Source organism: Heliconius melpomene, chromosome 6, assembly GCF_056956725.1.
Source record: "Heliconius melpomene rosina isolate 202511_hmr_F chromosome 6, ASM5695672v1, whole genome shotgun sequence".
Taxonomy (NCBI): domain Eukaryota; kingdom Metazoa; phylum Arthropoda; class Insecta; order Lepidoptera; family Nymphalidae; genus Heliconius; species Heliconius melpomene.
Window position 1 is genome coordinate 2,474,335 of NC_140394.1, and position 18,293 is coordinate 2,492,627.

The 18,293-nt window shown below is 32.4% G+C and overlaps 1 protein-coding gene across 2 annotated transcripts; it reads left to right on the plus strand.

Annotated features, from left to right (window-relative positions):
• Nucleotides 1-715: 715 nt before the first annotated feature.
• Nucleotides 716-9,984, plus strand: LOC146538067 (uncharacterized). 2 transcript variants are annotated; one of them, XM_085186371.1, is made up of 9 exons: nucleotides 716-912; nucleotides 1,007-1,156; nucleotides 1,443-1,578; nucleotides 1,801-1,970; nucleotides 2,928-3,124; nucleotides 3,597-3,759; nucleotides 4,129-4,192; nucleotides 5,186-5,550; nucleotides 6,554-9,984. In XM_085186371.1, the coding sequence occupies exons 1-9, from the start codon at nucleotides 864-866 to the stop codon at nucleotides 9,325-9,327; spliced, it is 4,068 nt and encodes a 1,355-aa protein (XP_085042497.1). In that variant the 5' UTR covers nucleotides 716-863; the 3' UTR covers nucleotides 9,328-9,984. The 2 variants fall into 2 exon arrangements, with proteins under 2 accessions (XP_085042497.1, XP_085042498.1); XM_085186372.1 differs by having other exon boundaries at nucleotides 775-912; nucleotides 994-1,156.
• The last annotated feature ends 8,309 nt before the right edge of the window (nucleotides 9,985-18,293 follow it).

Genomic DNA, 18,293 nt, shown 5'->3' on the forward strand with positions numbered 1-18,293 from the left:
ATTTTCATATTTATTCTTTTATTTGTACTGTAAGTTATGAATTCTTCGCAAATTTTCTAGTTCTATATCAACGGGACGTATCAGAAATGTTTTGATTATACGGCGAATTTGGCAAAATAAACGCTTGTATTTTTGTGAATGCGTTAACGGTTTTTTATTGCTAACTTTAATTGTTTTAGCGTGGGATTGCAAACAATTACTCACATATTTCAACTATTTCGGTCTTAATTACATGGGCTAATACGGTGGAATCAAATTCTACTCTAAAGAATTCATAACATAATATACTTGCCAATGATAGTTTTATGTTCTGCTACTAAAAGTAAACTCGTAGAGGTAAACGGAGAAGAATAATATGTGTATTATGAGAATTTTTTGCTAATTAAACAATTAATACAATTTCCTTATAGAATGTACATAAAAGTATGTCGAGATTCTAGTATAACATGTTAATTTTATAATCAATGTCTTTACATTCTACTCATCATTCACATCATTAATTCGTTTGCTCTTCGTACTAAGTAGTTAATATTAACGTGAGAATGATTAAATTTAGATTTGAGTTTACATTTTAGCTTTTAATTTTAAAAATATTTTTTTATTTCTAACAAAAATTATATTTAAAGCATTTAATTATTATAATATGAACGATGTGTGAAATTATTATAATAAGAGTAGACTTCTTCGTCTTTATTTACATAAAAAACACGTAAAACGGAATGCTGTTTGACAGAAAAGTGCGTGGTTTGATAGTGTTTGTTTAGATTTTTAAAAATAAGTTTTGTGAATTAATCACGTTTATTGGATTAATATGCGTGATATTATGTGTTCTTTATTTATTTTTGACATTATCTATTAAAGAAATGGCTATACCCCCTTTCCCATCGCAGGATTTGGCTAAACTCGTTCTAGGTAAGGTGTTTTTGATTGGCGGGAGAGTAAAAAGCATCCTTCATTTAACGGATTTTTTTCACCAATAAGTGCTAATTATAGCCTTAAATTTTAGGATACCTTGCTGAGGAGCAGTTAATGACAGCCTATGATGAGTTCCTCCAAGCCAGTCCTTATTTAGATGTGTTTAGAAATGAATATGACAGAATTCTTATGACATCACTTAAGAGTATTTTAGCAGAATATAGAGCTGTGAAAATTTATTGTAATTTTTACCATTTTTATTATGTTATTTGATATTTTTATAGCATACTTATTATTATTTTATTTATATCATACATACTAAGATATCCTTTTTATAGTTCTTGATAACTTTGGATATGACCAAAATATACATATATATGTGTATATAATATAATAAGAATACTTTTAACATACTGTAACATTTATTATTCATTAATAATGTATTAAGAATGCATGCAAATTGTATATTTTATGTTATGTAACAGAATTGTCAAATATTAACATAAAAATTGTATTTATGTTGACAGTGGAAACCTGCAAGCCTCATTTGCTACGTAAAAAGTTTTTTCAATGTTCAAATTTGTTAGAAGTTGTTAAATTTCTTGTTACTTATGTAGATGTAAATAGACTTCATGCACAAGAGTGTACAACAGAAAAAATAAGGTAAAGATATTATGCTACTGATTTTTATTACATTTTGAAGCTGTAATGTGCAATGGCTGTATGATTATAAATGAGATGGTTATGGGTTCTGGCCCATTCTGGGGAATATGTGATTTTTTAAAAGTTCTGACATTATGTTGCTGCTTGCTGCTCAACCCAATGAATCAAATATGCTCAAAAAATGTATCTAATTAATAATATATTAATATTTTCAAATTTCAGCTTAAAGCAAAACTATGTGAAAAGTAATGGCTGTGATGTCTGTAGTTCGTTAAGTTTGGGTGCCTGTATTTGTAAGAGAACTGTTAAACCCTTATCAACACTACAACCTAGTCAAATTGTCTGCCCTTTACTCACATCTACTGAAACCACACCTTTGGAAGATTTACCTGGTAAATATATAAAATAGATCATTGGCAGTTATATAAATATGAGATGGGTCCATCTATGCATATTGTACATAGTTGTTGGTTGAGTCTGCATTGGGAACTTAATTCTTTTCATATTCCTACTCTTTCTGTACAACTTTTTTTTAGCGTTACACTGTGTTGCATACACAGCTGGGTAGGCAAAGCAAATGAAAATGAAAATGAAATGTTACATTGGAAATGAATATGAAATATTTCTTGGCTGTGTCTCTCCATACTCCTTTTGAAATTTAAAAATTACAAAAATTTGGTTATAAAATTATTTTTAAGGTTATGACGAAGTTATGTGACAATAAATTTATTTGGCAGTATGAAAAAAAAACAACTCATAAAGCAAAGAAAGATTCAGATATCAAATTAAAATTTGATATAAATCTATTTAGTTTAATAAAAATAGAGACTTGTGGCACAGCAACTCAGTCTGACTGTAGACATGATGGTTATGAATTTAATTCTCACTTCCCCTAGCATGACTTATTTTCCTTGCCTCAGTACCATAGAAAAAACATGGCTTTGAGTTTTGGCACTAACCATTTGGGGAACAGAGTGTCTTACCACTAGGTTTTTTTTGCCAATGTAAACATGTTAAAGTTATGAGTTTGATAATGTATAGCTTATAATCAAGAAAATGATAAAAGATCAATCATGTCCTTACTATAGTGCTACCATAAACATAAATAATCAGCTTCAGCTTGTATCCCACACACAGCATGCACATTCTGCTTGTATCCCGTAGGCAGAGGGAATCTAGTGTTAATACACTCCATTCCCCACTTTCTGCCGAATTCTGGAAGTATTGTGTGTTGAGTAGTGGAATTTAATGCAGACCTTTGCCTCAACATTAGAGCGATACACTGGTAATAATAATATTAATAATAAAAAACATATATGAACATAAACACTATAAATTGTCATTTCCAGGTAATTCTGTAAATATTAGTAAGAAAAATAATAACAATGAAGTGTTGAATGAAAATATTCTATCGCCCAATGCTCAGGCTGTGCCTGATATAGGAGGTGGTGTAAGGACTAATGTTTTAACACATGGATCTCAAGTACCTTTAGATGCAAATCAAGATAAAATACAGGTTATTTTAAATACACAGGATGTATTAACAGTAAGTTAGCCTAATAAGGTTCTTGTCTACTTAATTCTTTTAGTTCCCGGGATACAGGATATCATCTATGGTAGGGTAGGCAAAGGGGTTTGCTTATTTTATTTTAAACAAAATAAAATATAATTTTACTTTTGATATAATCTAAGATGGTTATGAGGTTGTATTGGTACAGAGAGACAGCGTTTGGCTAAGGTGACAATGCTTGTGGGTTTGATTCCCGCTCAGTGTAATGAATTAATTTTAATTCTTAGCTCTGCTCGGCTAAATGATAGCGTTGAATTCTATTAATCGATATGCAATGTCTCAATTATTGGGCGTTATGTAGTATCTTAACACAAGGGTCCCTACCATGACACATTCTTGTGTACTGTTTTTTTTCTAAGCAGTCATTTAAATTTTATTGTTAAGGGTAGTTTACCTAAGTTAAGTTAAGGTAGTTAACCTTTTTTTCTGTAAATACATCATTTTGCAGGCAAATGTAATTGAAACACAGGAAAAGATTGAAAATTTAAGAAATACTTTCAATACAGAATGCAATAAGGACCCTTTGGCTCAAAGACCAAGTAATAGTTTTGATGTTCACAAATCTATATGCAATGCTGGTTCATTTCAAGATTTTGCTATTGGAGTTACTGGTAATTAATTTTGTTTTAGCTTAACACTGCATCCTGCATATAGCAAGGTAGGCAGACGGAGCGTGGGAACCTAATGTTAAGACACTTCATTCTTATTGAACTTTTACTACCCGACTTTCCATCAAATTTTCGTGGCACTGCATGTGGAGGGGCAGGACTCCCCACAGCTCTTTGCAGGTATTAAAATATTAAATATTTCATTTGCAAGTAGGAATCATATTTTTAGAAAACATAAAACTGGGACGGTTGTGAAGAGTCGTAGTTTGAGTGCCGATACAATACATTTTTATAAGAATGAATAAAATATATATACTAATAAAAAGCTACCTTATGTTAAGAAGAGGAATTAAATGTATTTTTATGTTATAGAAAGCACGGATAGTGAAAAGCCTATAGTTCCAGATTCAAGTACTTCAGAAAATTATAATGTGCAGTAAGTATTCCTTTTCAAAAATAAAAAAAATATAATAATAACTCCATTGTGGCGCAGTGAAAGAACGTTTCACTGTAAACGCGACGATTGTGGGTTTAAATTTTCTTCACTTTTTCGATTGTGGGTTATAATTTTCTTTTCTTTGATTTGGTAACTATACAAAGCTCAAGATTGAGTTCATAGTGCTTGGAGAACTGAATGTGTTCACTTTAGGTTCCAGCTTCACGCTGTATCCCGCACACAGCAGGGTAGGCATAGAAAATCATATTGCCCTAAATTTGTCCCACTTTCTGCCGAATTATGGAGGCATTGCGTGTTAAGTGGCGTCTCTCGGCGTGGCACTCTAGGGTCTCTCGTGACTATTCTACAATTTGCTAAAAGGAAAATAGTTAAATTATTTTTAAAATCTTAAATTGTCAGCTAGAAGTGTAAACCATGCAGGACATATGAAGCAAAATTTCAGGAGAAACAAAAGCCATTTTTTAAAAACTATATGTATAAGTATATTGTCAGAAGGTTTACAATTTCAAAAATTTATTTATATTCTCTACTATATAAAATAAAATAAAAGTAAATTTTGTACTTTTTTACACTTTACGAGTTGACATACTATCCATACCTATATTATAAATTCGAAAGAAATTTGTCTGTCTGTGTAGAAATCAGGGCCAAACCACTGATTCAATTGTGATAAAATTTGATACTGAGATACTTGAGAGTCTTGGGATGGTCATAGGTTACTTATTTTTTTCATGTCTTTAATATTCTCTATATATAATAATAGATATTTTTTCTAATAATGAGTCTCCACTTATTATTCTTTTTCAGCTAATTTTGATTTTTTAGGCTTATATTTTCTTACCAATGGTATTGAAAAACTGAAAATAATTTCATAAGTATATTTAATAAATATTCGTATAGTTCAAGCGGACGAAGGGGCGTCCGGGTCCGCTAGTATAACATTTTCAAGTATATGTTATTATGTTTTTACAGGGGAACCACAACAAAAGATAACAAAACAAATATAAGTCCAATAACAAATATCAAGGGACCTCCTAAGCCAGAGTTCTTACATAAACTTTCCACACCACTAAACAGAGAAACCAGACACCAAAAATTCCGACCAGTAAAACCAAAAGAAGATGAGCAAAAAATAAAAATTATATCAGACGTAAAATTAGATGACGTAGTTAAAAAGAATATGTTAATGATGCCGCCATTACAGCGGATATCGTCGCCATTGTTACAAATGCAAAGAATAGTTATTAATGGTAACAATAATAGAGGAAATGGAAATTATAGATATAATAAAGAGGAGATTATGGCGATGCCTACTATTATTCTTGTTCCTGCATCAGGTAATGAATAGTTTTAATTTTAATTGTGTAAACCCGATGGTTTTAGGTTCGATTCTTCTTTCGGGGATTGAACTATTTTCACGTTCCTCGCTGTTATAGCAAGACAAAGCGTGTTAATATATATATTGTTTATCGCATTATGTTATTTAATTTTGATATTAGTGTATGGTAAATATAAAATACCCACTTGGTTGATAATAATGGTAATATGTATTTTTGGTAAAGATTTACACTAACAATCAGTCGCTACAACGCTATAACTTAGTATCTTTATACGTTTTTTTTCTGCTTCACGCTGTATCCCATACACAGCAGGGTAGGCAGAAGAAGAAATCGATGCGTATTGAGTGGCGGAACTCAACGCCGCGCTTTGCTTTGACACCAGAGTGATGAAATAAAAATTTAAATAAATATTTCGTCTCTTCGAGTGGGGATCGATCCCACAACTGGTCGTGTTTACAGTCACACCACTAGCCTCTATTAATGTTAAACATTTAATTAAATAACCAGTCTAAACCTCCATAACTTCAGTATTTGTATATATATATGACGACGCGCTGCTATGTATTAGTTTTAATTATAATTTCGCAATTATTACATTTCGATTTTAATTGATTTATGTAATGGATTATATTAGAAGAATATTTAAAATGGAGCGGGTAACCCCGAATAGGGTAGTAGGTGTAGCCACAAGTTATAGCAGACGTCATTGGTTGACAGCTATGGCGTGAGATGTTCACCAATTAACCTATTGGCTCCTAATCTATTGTAATTTTGTTAATCTTGTGATATTTATTGTAAAACTGTTATGTAAACGAGTAATAAGACATTGTAGAATATAAATGTGACTTTTATTAAAACATCTCTGTTGCTACAACGCCCACAAATGAATAGTAACAGCCAAGACCGCTTTGAGGCCCCTTCTGATGCTTCTACATATATATATATAAAGTATCTTTATATGTCTTCACAGTATTAATCTCTAAATATATTTTATTTACAGGGCCCCCGAACAACACTATAATAACAACTTCATCAAGCAACAACATTAAAATAGCGACAACACAACCAAATATTCCGAATCCTTTAGGACCATTAGTCATAGACGTTTCTTCAAATAGTCCAAATATAGTTCAAACACAAGAATATAAAGATAAAGAAAAAGATATTAAACCACAAGAACCTAAAATACCAGTTGAAATGAGTCTTGTTAAAACAGTAGATTTAACACACAATTCATTACCAAAAGATAACAATATGGCGATTTCAAATAAAACAAGCACACCAAATATTTTACCACCCACAAGAAAATCTAGTTCTACACCACGTAGGACCTCACATGTTAGAGTTTTAGATTTTACCACTCCCAGGCGTATTTTACATGAAACTATAAACGAACAGGACAAACAGACAGATACACTTGTCGTCAATGAAGTTATTGATCTAGATAACCCAAATATACCAAATGTTGATAATGTAGAAGATTCAAAAGTGGAATCCGAAGTTATAAATGTATCAACAAAAGAAAATAATGTGAAAAAGAAGAAAAGAAATTGGGATGCCGAGTTACGCATGCTAGCTATTAGAAATGATGAATCTATTGAAGCCACGCCTATGTCTAAATCAAAACATTCAAGAACTATTAAAAAGAAAACACCTATGTCAGAGAAAAACAACGTAAAGTCGAAAATTGATAGAACTGATGATTTGAGTTGCAAGAAAAAAATATCACCTAAAACTAAGAAAACAAAGAAAACTGTAAAATCTGTGGATCTCATTAAAGACCCTGCCGTTAACGTGGTACAAACAGAGGAACATGTAGTTAAACCAACTGTAAATATTATATCTAAATCTGATTGGAATACCTTAGATAATTTAAGTAAAGAAAATAATGAAATTAAAATGAATATCAGTGATGATAGAACAGAAACACCTGACGCTGAACGTCTTTCACTACAAAACGTAATCGGTGCCAAACTAAATATATCAGACTTGTTAGAAACGCCATACAAACAAGTTTTATATGACATACAAATGGAAACACCGAAGTTTTTAGGACCAGATCTACCAGGAGAGCCTATTTCTGATATAAAAATTATGAATATACCGACTCCAAGGTTTTTAGATATTCCCAAACCAGTACAAGCGACTCCATCGTCTTATTCGTCGCGGCTAACTGATTATTCGAGTGGAGGTTCGTATTATAAACCGGATGATCAGGATTTTGTACCGGAAATATTGAATGTTGACGTGACGATCGTAGAAGAGAAAAATACTTGTAAGGAAAAGAAAGATGAGCCCAAAGTTGAGGAGAAAAAGAAAGTAGAGAGGTCCAGTCGCCCGCAAAGAAAATGTACCAGAAATGTTTCGTACAGAAGTCCAATTATTAGGACCAAAGATGATGTCATACCTATTACATCAACATGTGCAAGCACGAGTTCACGAGATAAAAGAACAAAGTCAACGGACTCTAAAAATAAATCAAAATCTGTTATTAAAAAGAAAGAAGTACCAGTCAAATCTCCTTTTAAGAAAGAATCGTTTTTATTAAAGAGTACTCCTAACAAAATTAAAATTAAACCATTCAAAACAACACCTAGTAAAGAACTGTCTGTTAAAAAAAAGAAAACGTCCATTTCACAAACACCTTCGTCCAAATCGATATCAAGAAATCGAACGAGTAAAAACAAAATCCACATTACACCAGTTACTTCAGCTGTTCCCACGAAATCTCGACGAAAATCGTCTACACCAAGAAAATTAGATACAAATACGTATCAAGATAATATTGATAATACATCGTCGGATCAATCTAAGAGTGACCAAGATATTGAAAAAGATTGCCCGCAAGATTCAGACTCGGATCAACCGCTACGATGGTCAGAAGAAGGATCCTGTGATATTAAACCTGCAGAAAACGTGGAAGACGAACTAAACAATATAAAAGAATATATAGAATCAACAACATCGAAAAAAGATGATGTAGAAGGAAGTTTACACAGTGATTTAGTTAATCGCGGCTTCGATGTAGTGACAGCGAAAAAAATAGAGCGAGACTTACTTGAAGCTACTGAGATACAAGACACGGCGGTACAATCTACAAGTCACGGCTTAACGTTGCCCACTAATAGTGCACAGAATGTTAGCGATAAATTGGAATCAGATAGCAGCACAAATAACTTGCAAATAGTCCAAGATGAGGATATTGAAGAAATAGAATTGTCCGTACGCGATTGTGATAAAGAGAGCGATAATTATATCACATATCAATTTAATGAAGCCGAATTCGTACCAAAATTGGATACGGTCAAATTAAAAGAGAAATTTTCTATGGAGGTGTGTATAGATGATGATGTATCTATTAGACTCCGATCTACTGATTTTAAAGTATTATTCGAAGAAGATTCTATTAAATACAACCCTAAAGAAACTGAAGATGCTGTGAGGTCGATATGTAATTTAGACAATCTTTACACTCCAATGAAAGATCGAAGAGCACAATGCTACGAAATATTCGATTCCACACTAACCAGTATTGATACGCCATTGAAAAGTGAAAAACAAGTATGCGAAAGAGTCACAGAGATTGTTTTAGAAGTAGAAAGCATAGAAATGCAAGAAAAAACGGACACTAAGAAAAGAAAGAGAATCACAAGTGAAGCATCAGATGAATCGATACATAAGAAAACCAAACCAGATGCCCAATATCTTTTAAACTCTGCTAACATACAAAATATCGATATCGAGTCAGTCTTAAGTAAACTACATGGCCCATAATATTCCTCCTTGGCGTTGTAGAAACTCGATTATTTGAATTCTCATATTAATCGATCTTTTCAAATTGAGATATATAAACAGATAAAGATAAAAAATATAGAAAAGAAGGGGAAATGTTGGCTATGATTTGCCTTTTATTATTGTGACTACATATTTTGAGGGTTTATGTAGCATATTAATTAATTCTTGAGGTTTTTCAACATTTTTTGTTTACTTACTTCATGAGTAATACGGAACAAAAAATGTTATATGATTCATGATATGTTTTTAATTTTAAAATTTATTAGTGACTACCATAATGTATTTCGTAAAATTGCTTACTTATCAAGAGGCCTTCAATTATATTCCTGCTCTGAATTTTATTCAGAATAAGAGTCAGTAGACGCTCAAATGATTTATCTAATTTAATAAATATACATTTGAAAATGAAAAAAATTTAAACAATAATTTAAAAAATATACATTTAAAGCTTTAAATACTTGACTAGAATAACTTTTGAATGTCTACTGGATTCTTAATTTAATATATTAAAATAGTGGACAGAACATTGATTATTTAATTATCATATTTTAATGAGAGGTATCTTATTTTAATAAGGATTAATAGAGCATTATGTTGATCATATGTATTATGTAAATAAATATTCATGTAAGTGTATCTATTGATTATTATATAGCGACACCCATTTAGTCAATTGTCAATGTAATGCTGTATGCATTTTTTGCATTTTTTTTTAAATTATTTTTTTTAGATTTTTACTTTTGACTGTATCTCGTACAGCTGGGTAGGCAGAGAAAACTAAGTGTTAAGTCTCTCCCTTCTGTTCTTTACGTTCCGCCGAAATTTTTCAGAGAATGCGTGTTGAGTGGAAAATAATTCGAGTGGAGTTGAACCCACAATGGTCGCGTTAATAATAGGTATAGAGTGAAAATTCAATAATAATAAAAAAAATACAAAATCTGATATTTTTTTAGAAATAGTAAATACTTCGTCTGCTTAAGACTAAAAAATATTACATAACTTAAATTGATTCATTTAATTATTCACTAATTTAATATACGTTCGATTGAAGCTTCTATTTTTGATTAAAAAGTACTTTGATGTGATTGACGGGAAAAGGTGTGAATGCGCATGCGCATTTATGTATTGCAGAATCGTAAGAAAGCTCGTGTAAAGATGAACCTGACGATACGAAATATCAATTTTAGGCCAAAATTTACAATAATACCATGTTATTTAAACGGCAGAGTTATTAAGTAAATTGGCACTGGTTAAAATTATAACAGAGACCTATAATTTAAGTATGATTTTCTTCGTTTATTTTTAATCAATCGTTTGAGTATACAAAATTTAAAATTATGCCAATTATAACGTCGATACAGGTTTATCGGCGATGTGGCAGACATCTTATTCAAGTTGAAATTTTGACGTGAATTAATTGACGTAGTGACTGTTATGCGTTGGACATGATATTCGTTTAATTTTTTTGAAGGAAAAAGTATATATATGAGCAGGAGATTATCGGACCTGTAGTTGCTGGTCGATACCGTTTGTAATCTGTGACATCGTTCGGAAATGAAAAAAAAATGAAATTCTATATTATAGTCACGCACGCATGTGAAGCTGCTTATTGCCTCTACCACTAAAGTTAAATTTTCACATATTTTTTGTGTGGGCGGCGTTTAGTTCCGCTACTCAACACGTAATGGCTCGAAAATTCGGTGAAAACTTGAGAATTTCTTAATGAGGGTGGAGGAAGCTAAAGATAGTAAATTTTTGATAAAAAAATTATAAGATACCAAAAATTTAATTTCGAACACTAAATTTAAAATCTTAGTCGGCTGATAAGTTATTTTTTGTTTTGTAGTCGATTTCTTTAACGACTTTTTTTTACTTTTCAGTGTCTGTAATAGATAGTTTTCTTAACTGCAATAGGATTTTTCTTGATTAGATCTTATGTTGTTATTCAATGTCATACAAATTTAAGAGTACCTAAGCTATGGTCGAAGAAAAATTCCACAGATATTCCACATGATTCTGCATTAAGTCAAATGGAATCATTTAAATTATCACACAGACCACATAAATACAAAGCACTACAGGAAGCCCAAAGTTTAAGACTGTTAAATCTAGACATTTTTTTATTTCTTTTCGTTTTCTAAATTTTCGTTTCTCCTTCGCACCCTAACTCCACTTCAATGGACAGGCAGCCTGAGACCCACTCGTTAGGTCCGCGGTAAATAAATGTTGTCAATCTAAATGAAAATTTCTAAACAGTATTACACGAAGATTAGTAAAAGTTACATGGAGAACAGAGCAAGAAGAGCAAAAGCAGTGTTACTCTTAACACTTTTTTACAAAGCCATTCCCCATTTCTGCTTACAATTTTCGATAGACATTTCGCGTTAAGTGTCCATCAGCGAGAAAATGGAAACAATTTAAACATACTCATTCTCCTTATGGATATCAAACCTACAACCATCATAATATTTACAGTCCCCCTTGCGTTGCGGACCTCAATCTCGACTGTTTAAAGGAAAACTATTGTTATGAAGTTTACATATTCGTGCGCACATTGTTTCAGCAGCAGATGATTTCAATAGATAGCATACGAAGTCGATAACAACAAGATAGTTCGCATCGGTATAATTACTCATATAACGTTCTCGTACATTCGAAAAGGAAGTTATTTTCACATCGAACCGCACTCCGTTACTTAAGCTATAATTAACCGATGCAAATTGAGCAAGCATGCATATGCTAGCATGGGTTTCAGTGTGCCCCTTGAGGAGGCGATTTTTCCCGAGATTATTGTGCACGGTAGCGGCTCAAATTAGCATGGCTAATGGACGGTTCGCGCCACTCGCGCCGACGCGGACGGTGTCGCGATTGCCTCTAATTACTGTATATATCTAATTAAACGGAATATTATAATCGCACGGTAGTACCAGTAAATTAGACATATTCGATCGTTCTCTTTGTAATGATCTTGATGAGTGCACCTGTCTTAATATCTCCGAAGATGCCGCCGTTTTTACAACGGTTTTCATTTTTCATGCTTCGTTTTAAATTAATACTGGAGGACGCTTTTGATTTCAATTGCATTATTCGTGACCGTTTTGAATAATAATTTTTGTTGCACATGTCCCAGGAACTCATATCTCGACTCTACAGAGTCATGTCGATCAAGCGTTGATAGCGTAAAATTACGGTGTTTACTTAATAATAATTATATCAGATTATGTCGCTTTAATTATACAGATATTTTTATTTTATTTTATTATCGTATTATATACAAGTACATATCTGTGTTTGTACAGGTAAACTATTCTGTGGAGTTTGTTTTATTAAGACGATTTTATGGAAACGTATATTTAGGGGAATTGTGCTCAAGATGGCATACTATGATAAGATGACACACTACCGATATTGATGAAACTATTAGCGCTAAGTGCGATCTTGTGACGTTTTAGAGAGTGTCTGTAGATGCAGCTAGTGCTTAAATACAGTATGGTTGAAAGTGAATGCAGATGGGCAAGTAATTCATGTTTTCGTTATTTTCAATTGCAACAAACTTTTCTTTCGCTTTTGCTTGATGGTGAAAAGACAAGTAAGATAAAGATTTTCAATTTGAACTAATTATAAATGTAAAATAGGATTATTATATGACACAACTAACGCTAAAAGCGCATCCTAACCTATAAACTTTTGTCACAACGGCTAAAATTAAATTCATATATCTATTGGGTAAGATGACATACAAAACGTGAGTATAAGATGGCATACTATCTTACCCTTATAAATAGAATCGATGTATTTTTTTGCTTTACCTACAAAATGCCTGGCAATTACAAATGAATATATATTGGTCACAAGAAGACATGGATAAGGCTGCTAGAGCAAGGGCATTCAATAGCCGCAAGTGACGAAGCCTATTTCCCTTTTGGAAAAGGAAGTGACTGATAACGGAATCCAACCTCATAGAATTTGCAACATGTATGAATCTGGCTTTAATACTGTTTAAAAGCCCCCCGGCAAAGAAGAAACTATTTATTTGTGAACTATGCTCGACAAATAATGATGGCGTTTTTATGCCACATACTAAGTATGTCATTTTACCCTGTAGATATGTCGTCTTACACTGGTCGACCTAAGTGCGATTTTTGTTTATTTTTATGATGTTTGAAAGATGATTGTTCTGAAACTAAAATAATTCCGTTGATTATTAAATATATAATAGTATACGCAATATTCTGTTCTCAGATGACTTTATTTATTTGAAATATTTGTCTTCAAACAAAAAGTATGTCATCTTAAGCACAATTCCCCTAATTAGGTACAAAGTAAATATGAAAATAAATAAAAAATTTTTTTCACAAATCTTTCACCGCTTACTTAAGTACATATAATGTTGTTAAAATTTTACTCTTTTGAATTACGTAAGTACCTACATTGATTATATTCATGAAAACAAAATTGTAAATGCTGTATAATATGTTTCATTACTTCTAAGATAATAAAGGTTTAATTAAGTTTATTAGACAATTGTTGTTTAATGCTCATCTCGTCGAGTGTAAAGAGTACCTAAACATTACTCTTACTAATAGATCCATACATCTATCCATATATCTATTTTATTTTCCTTAAAATATTTTATATATTTTTTAAAATATTTGCTAATAAAAAATCTAACTTTATACATTTCTTTTTTTATGAACCTTATGTTGTAAAATCATCAATAGATGAGAAATTAAATATAAACAAAAAAATTCTTTTTAAACACAACACACACACTTTTTTTTTCTTTTTAAACAAAATACTAAGTTTTAAACACTTTAAAACTTAGTATTTTGTAACTAAATGACATAACCTAGACCAAAATATACGGAACCCAGGGAGGGGGTGTTGGTAACTGGGTCACGGATACAGGCTCCTGACACGAATAGCGTCGCATCTCACGTGGCGTGTATAGCTAGCTCTAGCACTAGCGCAGTGTCTTATACTGCTAATTGAATTTGCTTCCGAAATATATTGGCTTTACTATTTTATTCTTCAATTGTTTTGGAATACGTAGCTTGAATATTAATATAATGTAGACGAAAATAAAGTTGAATTAAATCTAATTTATTGTATATTGTGTTTTAAGATTTATTATCTGTCAATTTATAGCAAATATTTGCTATATTATCTGTGCTTTCAAAGGACACCATTTTGAATGTATTGCAATTAACCGCCAATTCCAAACCGTATGCCAATAATTATAAATTATGCATAGTTTCGTACTATATGTCATTATTTTTATAAGTGCACAGAACATTTAGCTAATAAAATTAGAATAGCAATAGAAAAATTACGAAGTTATCAAAATAAGAATACCAGTACCTATATTTTTTAGGCTTATTAAGAATTTTTACTCATACTTAAAAAATAAATAAAAGATAAAGAGTTAATATTAAAAGTAAAAGCCATTTCTAGACAAATTGTATTTATATAGATACGTGTACACCATTTCAAATAGTTAATTATTATCGTAGGTACATGACGCACTCTATACGATACGTCGAGAGAATGCTCTGCAATATATTATACAGGAAGCGAAATGTGCAGCATTCTCGTCTTGTTATATTCGAGACTGTTTTGAAATGAAATCTCTCTAAGGTAAATGTACATTGCTTCTCTAAACACTCTTTATATATCTTGTTTCATACTAGTCACGCAATGTTGGGGGTGGCTGAGAAATTTCTAGAATTTAGTGACAGCTAGTAATTCTAAAGGCAGTTCGGGTATAAATGATTGGGGGTGATTTTACACCACCCATCCCTCGCCCAGTGTCTAACCCTCCCCCAAGAGCTCCAAAGTGCACCGACGTTGCCTCGGACAATCTGCGTGCTCTGCTTATTTTCCCTCCTAATTCCTTTGCCGGAAATTGTTTTTGTATGAAACGAGTAGAAATGTAGGTAAATAATTAGTGTTATAGTTTACGTGGTATTAGAAAGATTTGAATACATAATATTGATTGGCTTTTTCACAATTTGAAAGTTCATTTATTTTATTAATTTCATTTATTATAGGTCCTATTTAAAATTTGTATGCTGAATAAATTTATACAGTTTATGGTATTTTTAATTAAGTACAGCTGACAAAGTGTATGTAGGTACATAATAAATTATATTTTTTAGCACTGTATTCCGCACAAAACGAGGTAGGCAGATGCAACCAAGGAACCTAGTGTTAAGGTGAGTTCTCATTCAAACACATCAGTTCCCTACTTTCCGTCAAATTCTCAAGACATTGCGTGTTGAGTGGCGGAACTCAACGCCGATAAATTAATAACCATACTCGTATTTGATTTTAATATTACATACTTATATATCTACTCAATATACTTTACAAGGTAGTAATAGTAGGTATTAATAATAATTTGTACTTTTTTGTTATAATTTACGATCGTAAAATAGCTAGTATTTTTCACAAAATTTTATATTTAAACATACTATACGTATATGTAAGATCTCTTTCGATATCCTTCACTACATTATGCAACGTGACGGCACGTGACTATATTTCACGCTGTTTCGTTTACGACAATTCCTGTTAAACTTTATGAGAAAGTTATTTGATTTAAACAATTTCAAGGTTAAGTAATGCATTTATTTCTACGTATGCTGGTACGACCTAGAGGCGGGCTCACAGCCAACTGGGTCGAGCCTTTGTAACTTTCAGCTATTTCTGCCAGCTTTGTAACAAGTAGTCGAAAATAATAAACTAAAAAATATATTTAATGAAACCTTCTTTAGTTCTACATGTTTGTGTCGACTGTATACTGTATACATGTATGTATAAGTATATATTTGTGTAATCAGCGTGGTTTGCATTCGGCCATAATGTTGGTATTTCAAAACTAAGCTTAGCGCAACGTCGTCGTTTGGCTAACTGCAAAGAAGGCAACGTCGTAAGTGCCAAGTATTACCTTAAGTGTGTCAATTGGTGCCTCGATGTGCGTGGCTCCCAACCCCCACTGGGGGGGCAGGCGCAGCGTGGGGCAGGTCGGCCGATCGATACCCGACGTCTGGCCCACGACCTCGCCTTTCTTACCACCTTCCTAAATACTAATTACGTGCTTTGACACAGCATGCACGGCTCGTGCCGAATGAAAAGAGCTATGGATGGCAGCGCTTGCGTTATTAATATTTGCGGTGTGTCCTATTCGTTTTTTGGTAACTTTATTGTGCTCCCGCCGTACGTCGTACGTCGGAGTTTATCAACACGTTCCCTAATTTTCAGCCTCTCTGTTTATTTTGTAATGAGCGATGGTGAATGCATGTTTTTTAATATGTTAAAAAGTTGCCATTTACAAAATATGTGGGTTTTCACGTTTTGTTTTATTTTATGAATACAAAAAAGTTTTTTTGTAAGTTTGGATATTATTTGTCATTTTGGATATCATCTACATGATATTTTACATTATAAACATATGTATTTATTTTCGATAAGGATTGCATTATAGTGAAAGGTTACACGTTACAGAAGATCAATTTGCGACAGACAGGTGCTTTTCTTACCTAGATAATATAAAGGAAACAAGATTAAAAATGTATTCGTTGCACGTGGGCTCTAATGCGATTTATCGGTGCACGGGCATGTCGTGACTGTATTGTGCAGGTAGGTATTTCCAGCAAATACATCATAGGAGCAGGCTTTCGGGATACCTTGTATGTGCATGGCATCTTTAAGGGGTTTAAACTTTAAATGTCAACTAGTATGCAAGGTTAAGACATTTCTTGTGTGTTTTTTAAAATATATCCTCAGCTTTTTACTTAAAGAGATGCTCATACTAAATAAAATGAGAGCAATCCGTTTCTAAAACAACGATAAAACGTATCAACGATAAAACTTCTATAATATTATGTACATAACTTTAGCATACACACATGCAAAGTACCAAAATACTAAAATCCACTGGAGATTTGCAACACTAATTAGCCTGTGTCGATTTAATACAACAAACAGAAATAGTAGTTAATTGGCAGAATGCATAAAGGTGCAAACTCATTATAAGGGGTGGTGCGGGTTCGGCCAGAAACTCGATGCATCTTCGGGTGTGAGACAGGGGGCTCACTTTCGGCCCCCCGGGGGGAGATGGACGCACGAGGCTCCTCAGCTCCCTGCAACGTCGGTCTTTATGCCGCGTGCACTTACTAGTTTCTTTGACGTCCCTTTGTTGTGGATTCCAATTTCGAGACCTAACGCTATTGCATTCTGTATTACTTCTGAGCCAATACTCCGTTCTGGACTCATGAACTGTTCGTATAAAGTAACACTATGAAACTTTGGCTTTAGAATTCACTACGGAAAACGGAATAGTTTATGAATATAACCTTTTGTTGGTTTTCTTTAAAGTCGGTTCCTTTAAGTGTTGATAATTGTATCTATTTAATTAAAAATGGATTAAGTATTGAAATCCACCATATGACTAACACGAAAACATATATTTTTTTATGAATTATGTAATAAAATTGTTGTTTTAATTAATTAATTTTATTAGTTTTTGGGTAGAAAGATCCTCACTAACTAAATAATTATGAATGCATGAAATATAACATATTTACATTGTTTAACAAGATTAATGGAATGAGAAAATGAATCTTCTTAAAACCTCTTAGCTTCGTGCTCTTTTTATCTATCTCAGATCATCTGAATTAAGTATTATGCAAATTTCTTAAGACGTTGAGGGGCGCCATCTTTAAAATAAATTGAAAAGTTGCACCCCGAAGGTCGTTGAGAAGTTTCGCTATGAAATGAATCTGGTGGAGTAAAACACTTTCGTTTGCTTCGTTTAGCGTTTGTTATTTTAATTCAAACTTGTTTTCATATAACTAACTAGTGTTTTGGTTGGAGTTTGAAATGTAAAATATGAAGCTGCAATATACTCGTATATATGTTGAGTTCGTTAACCTAATATTTAT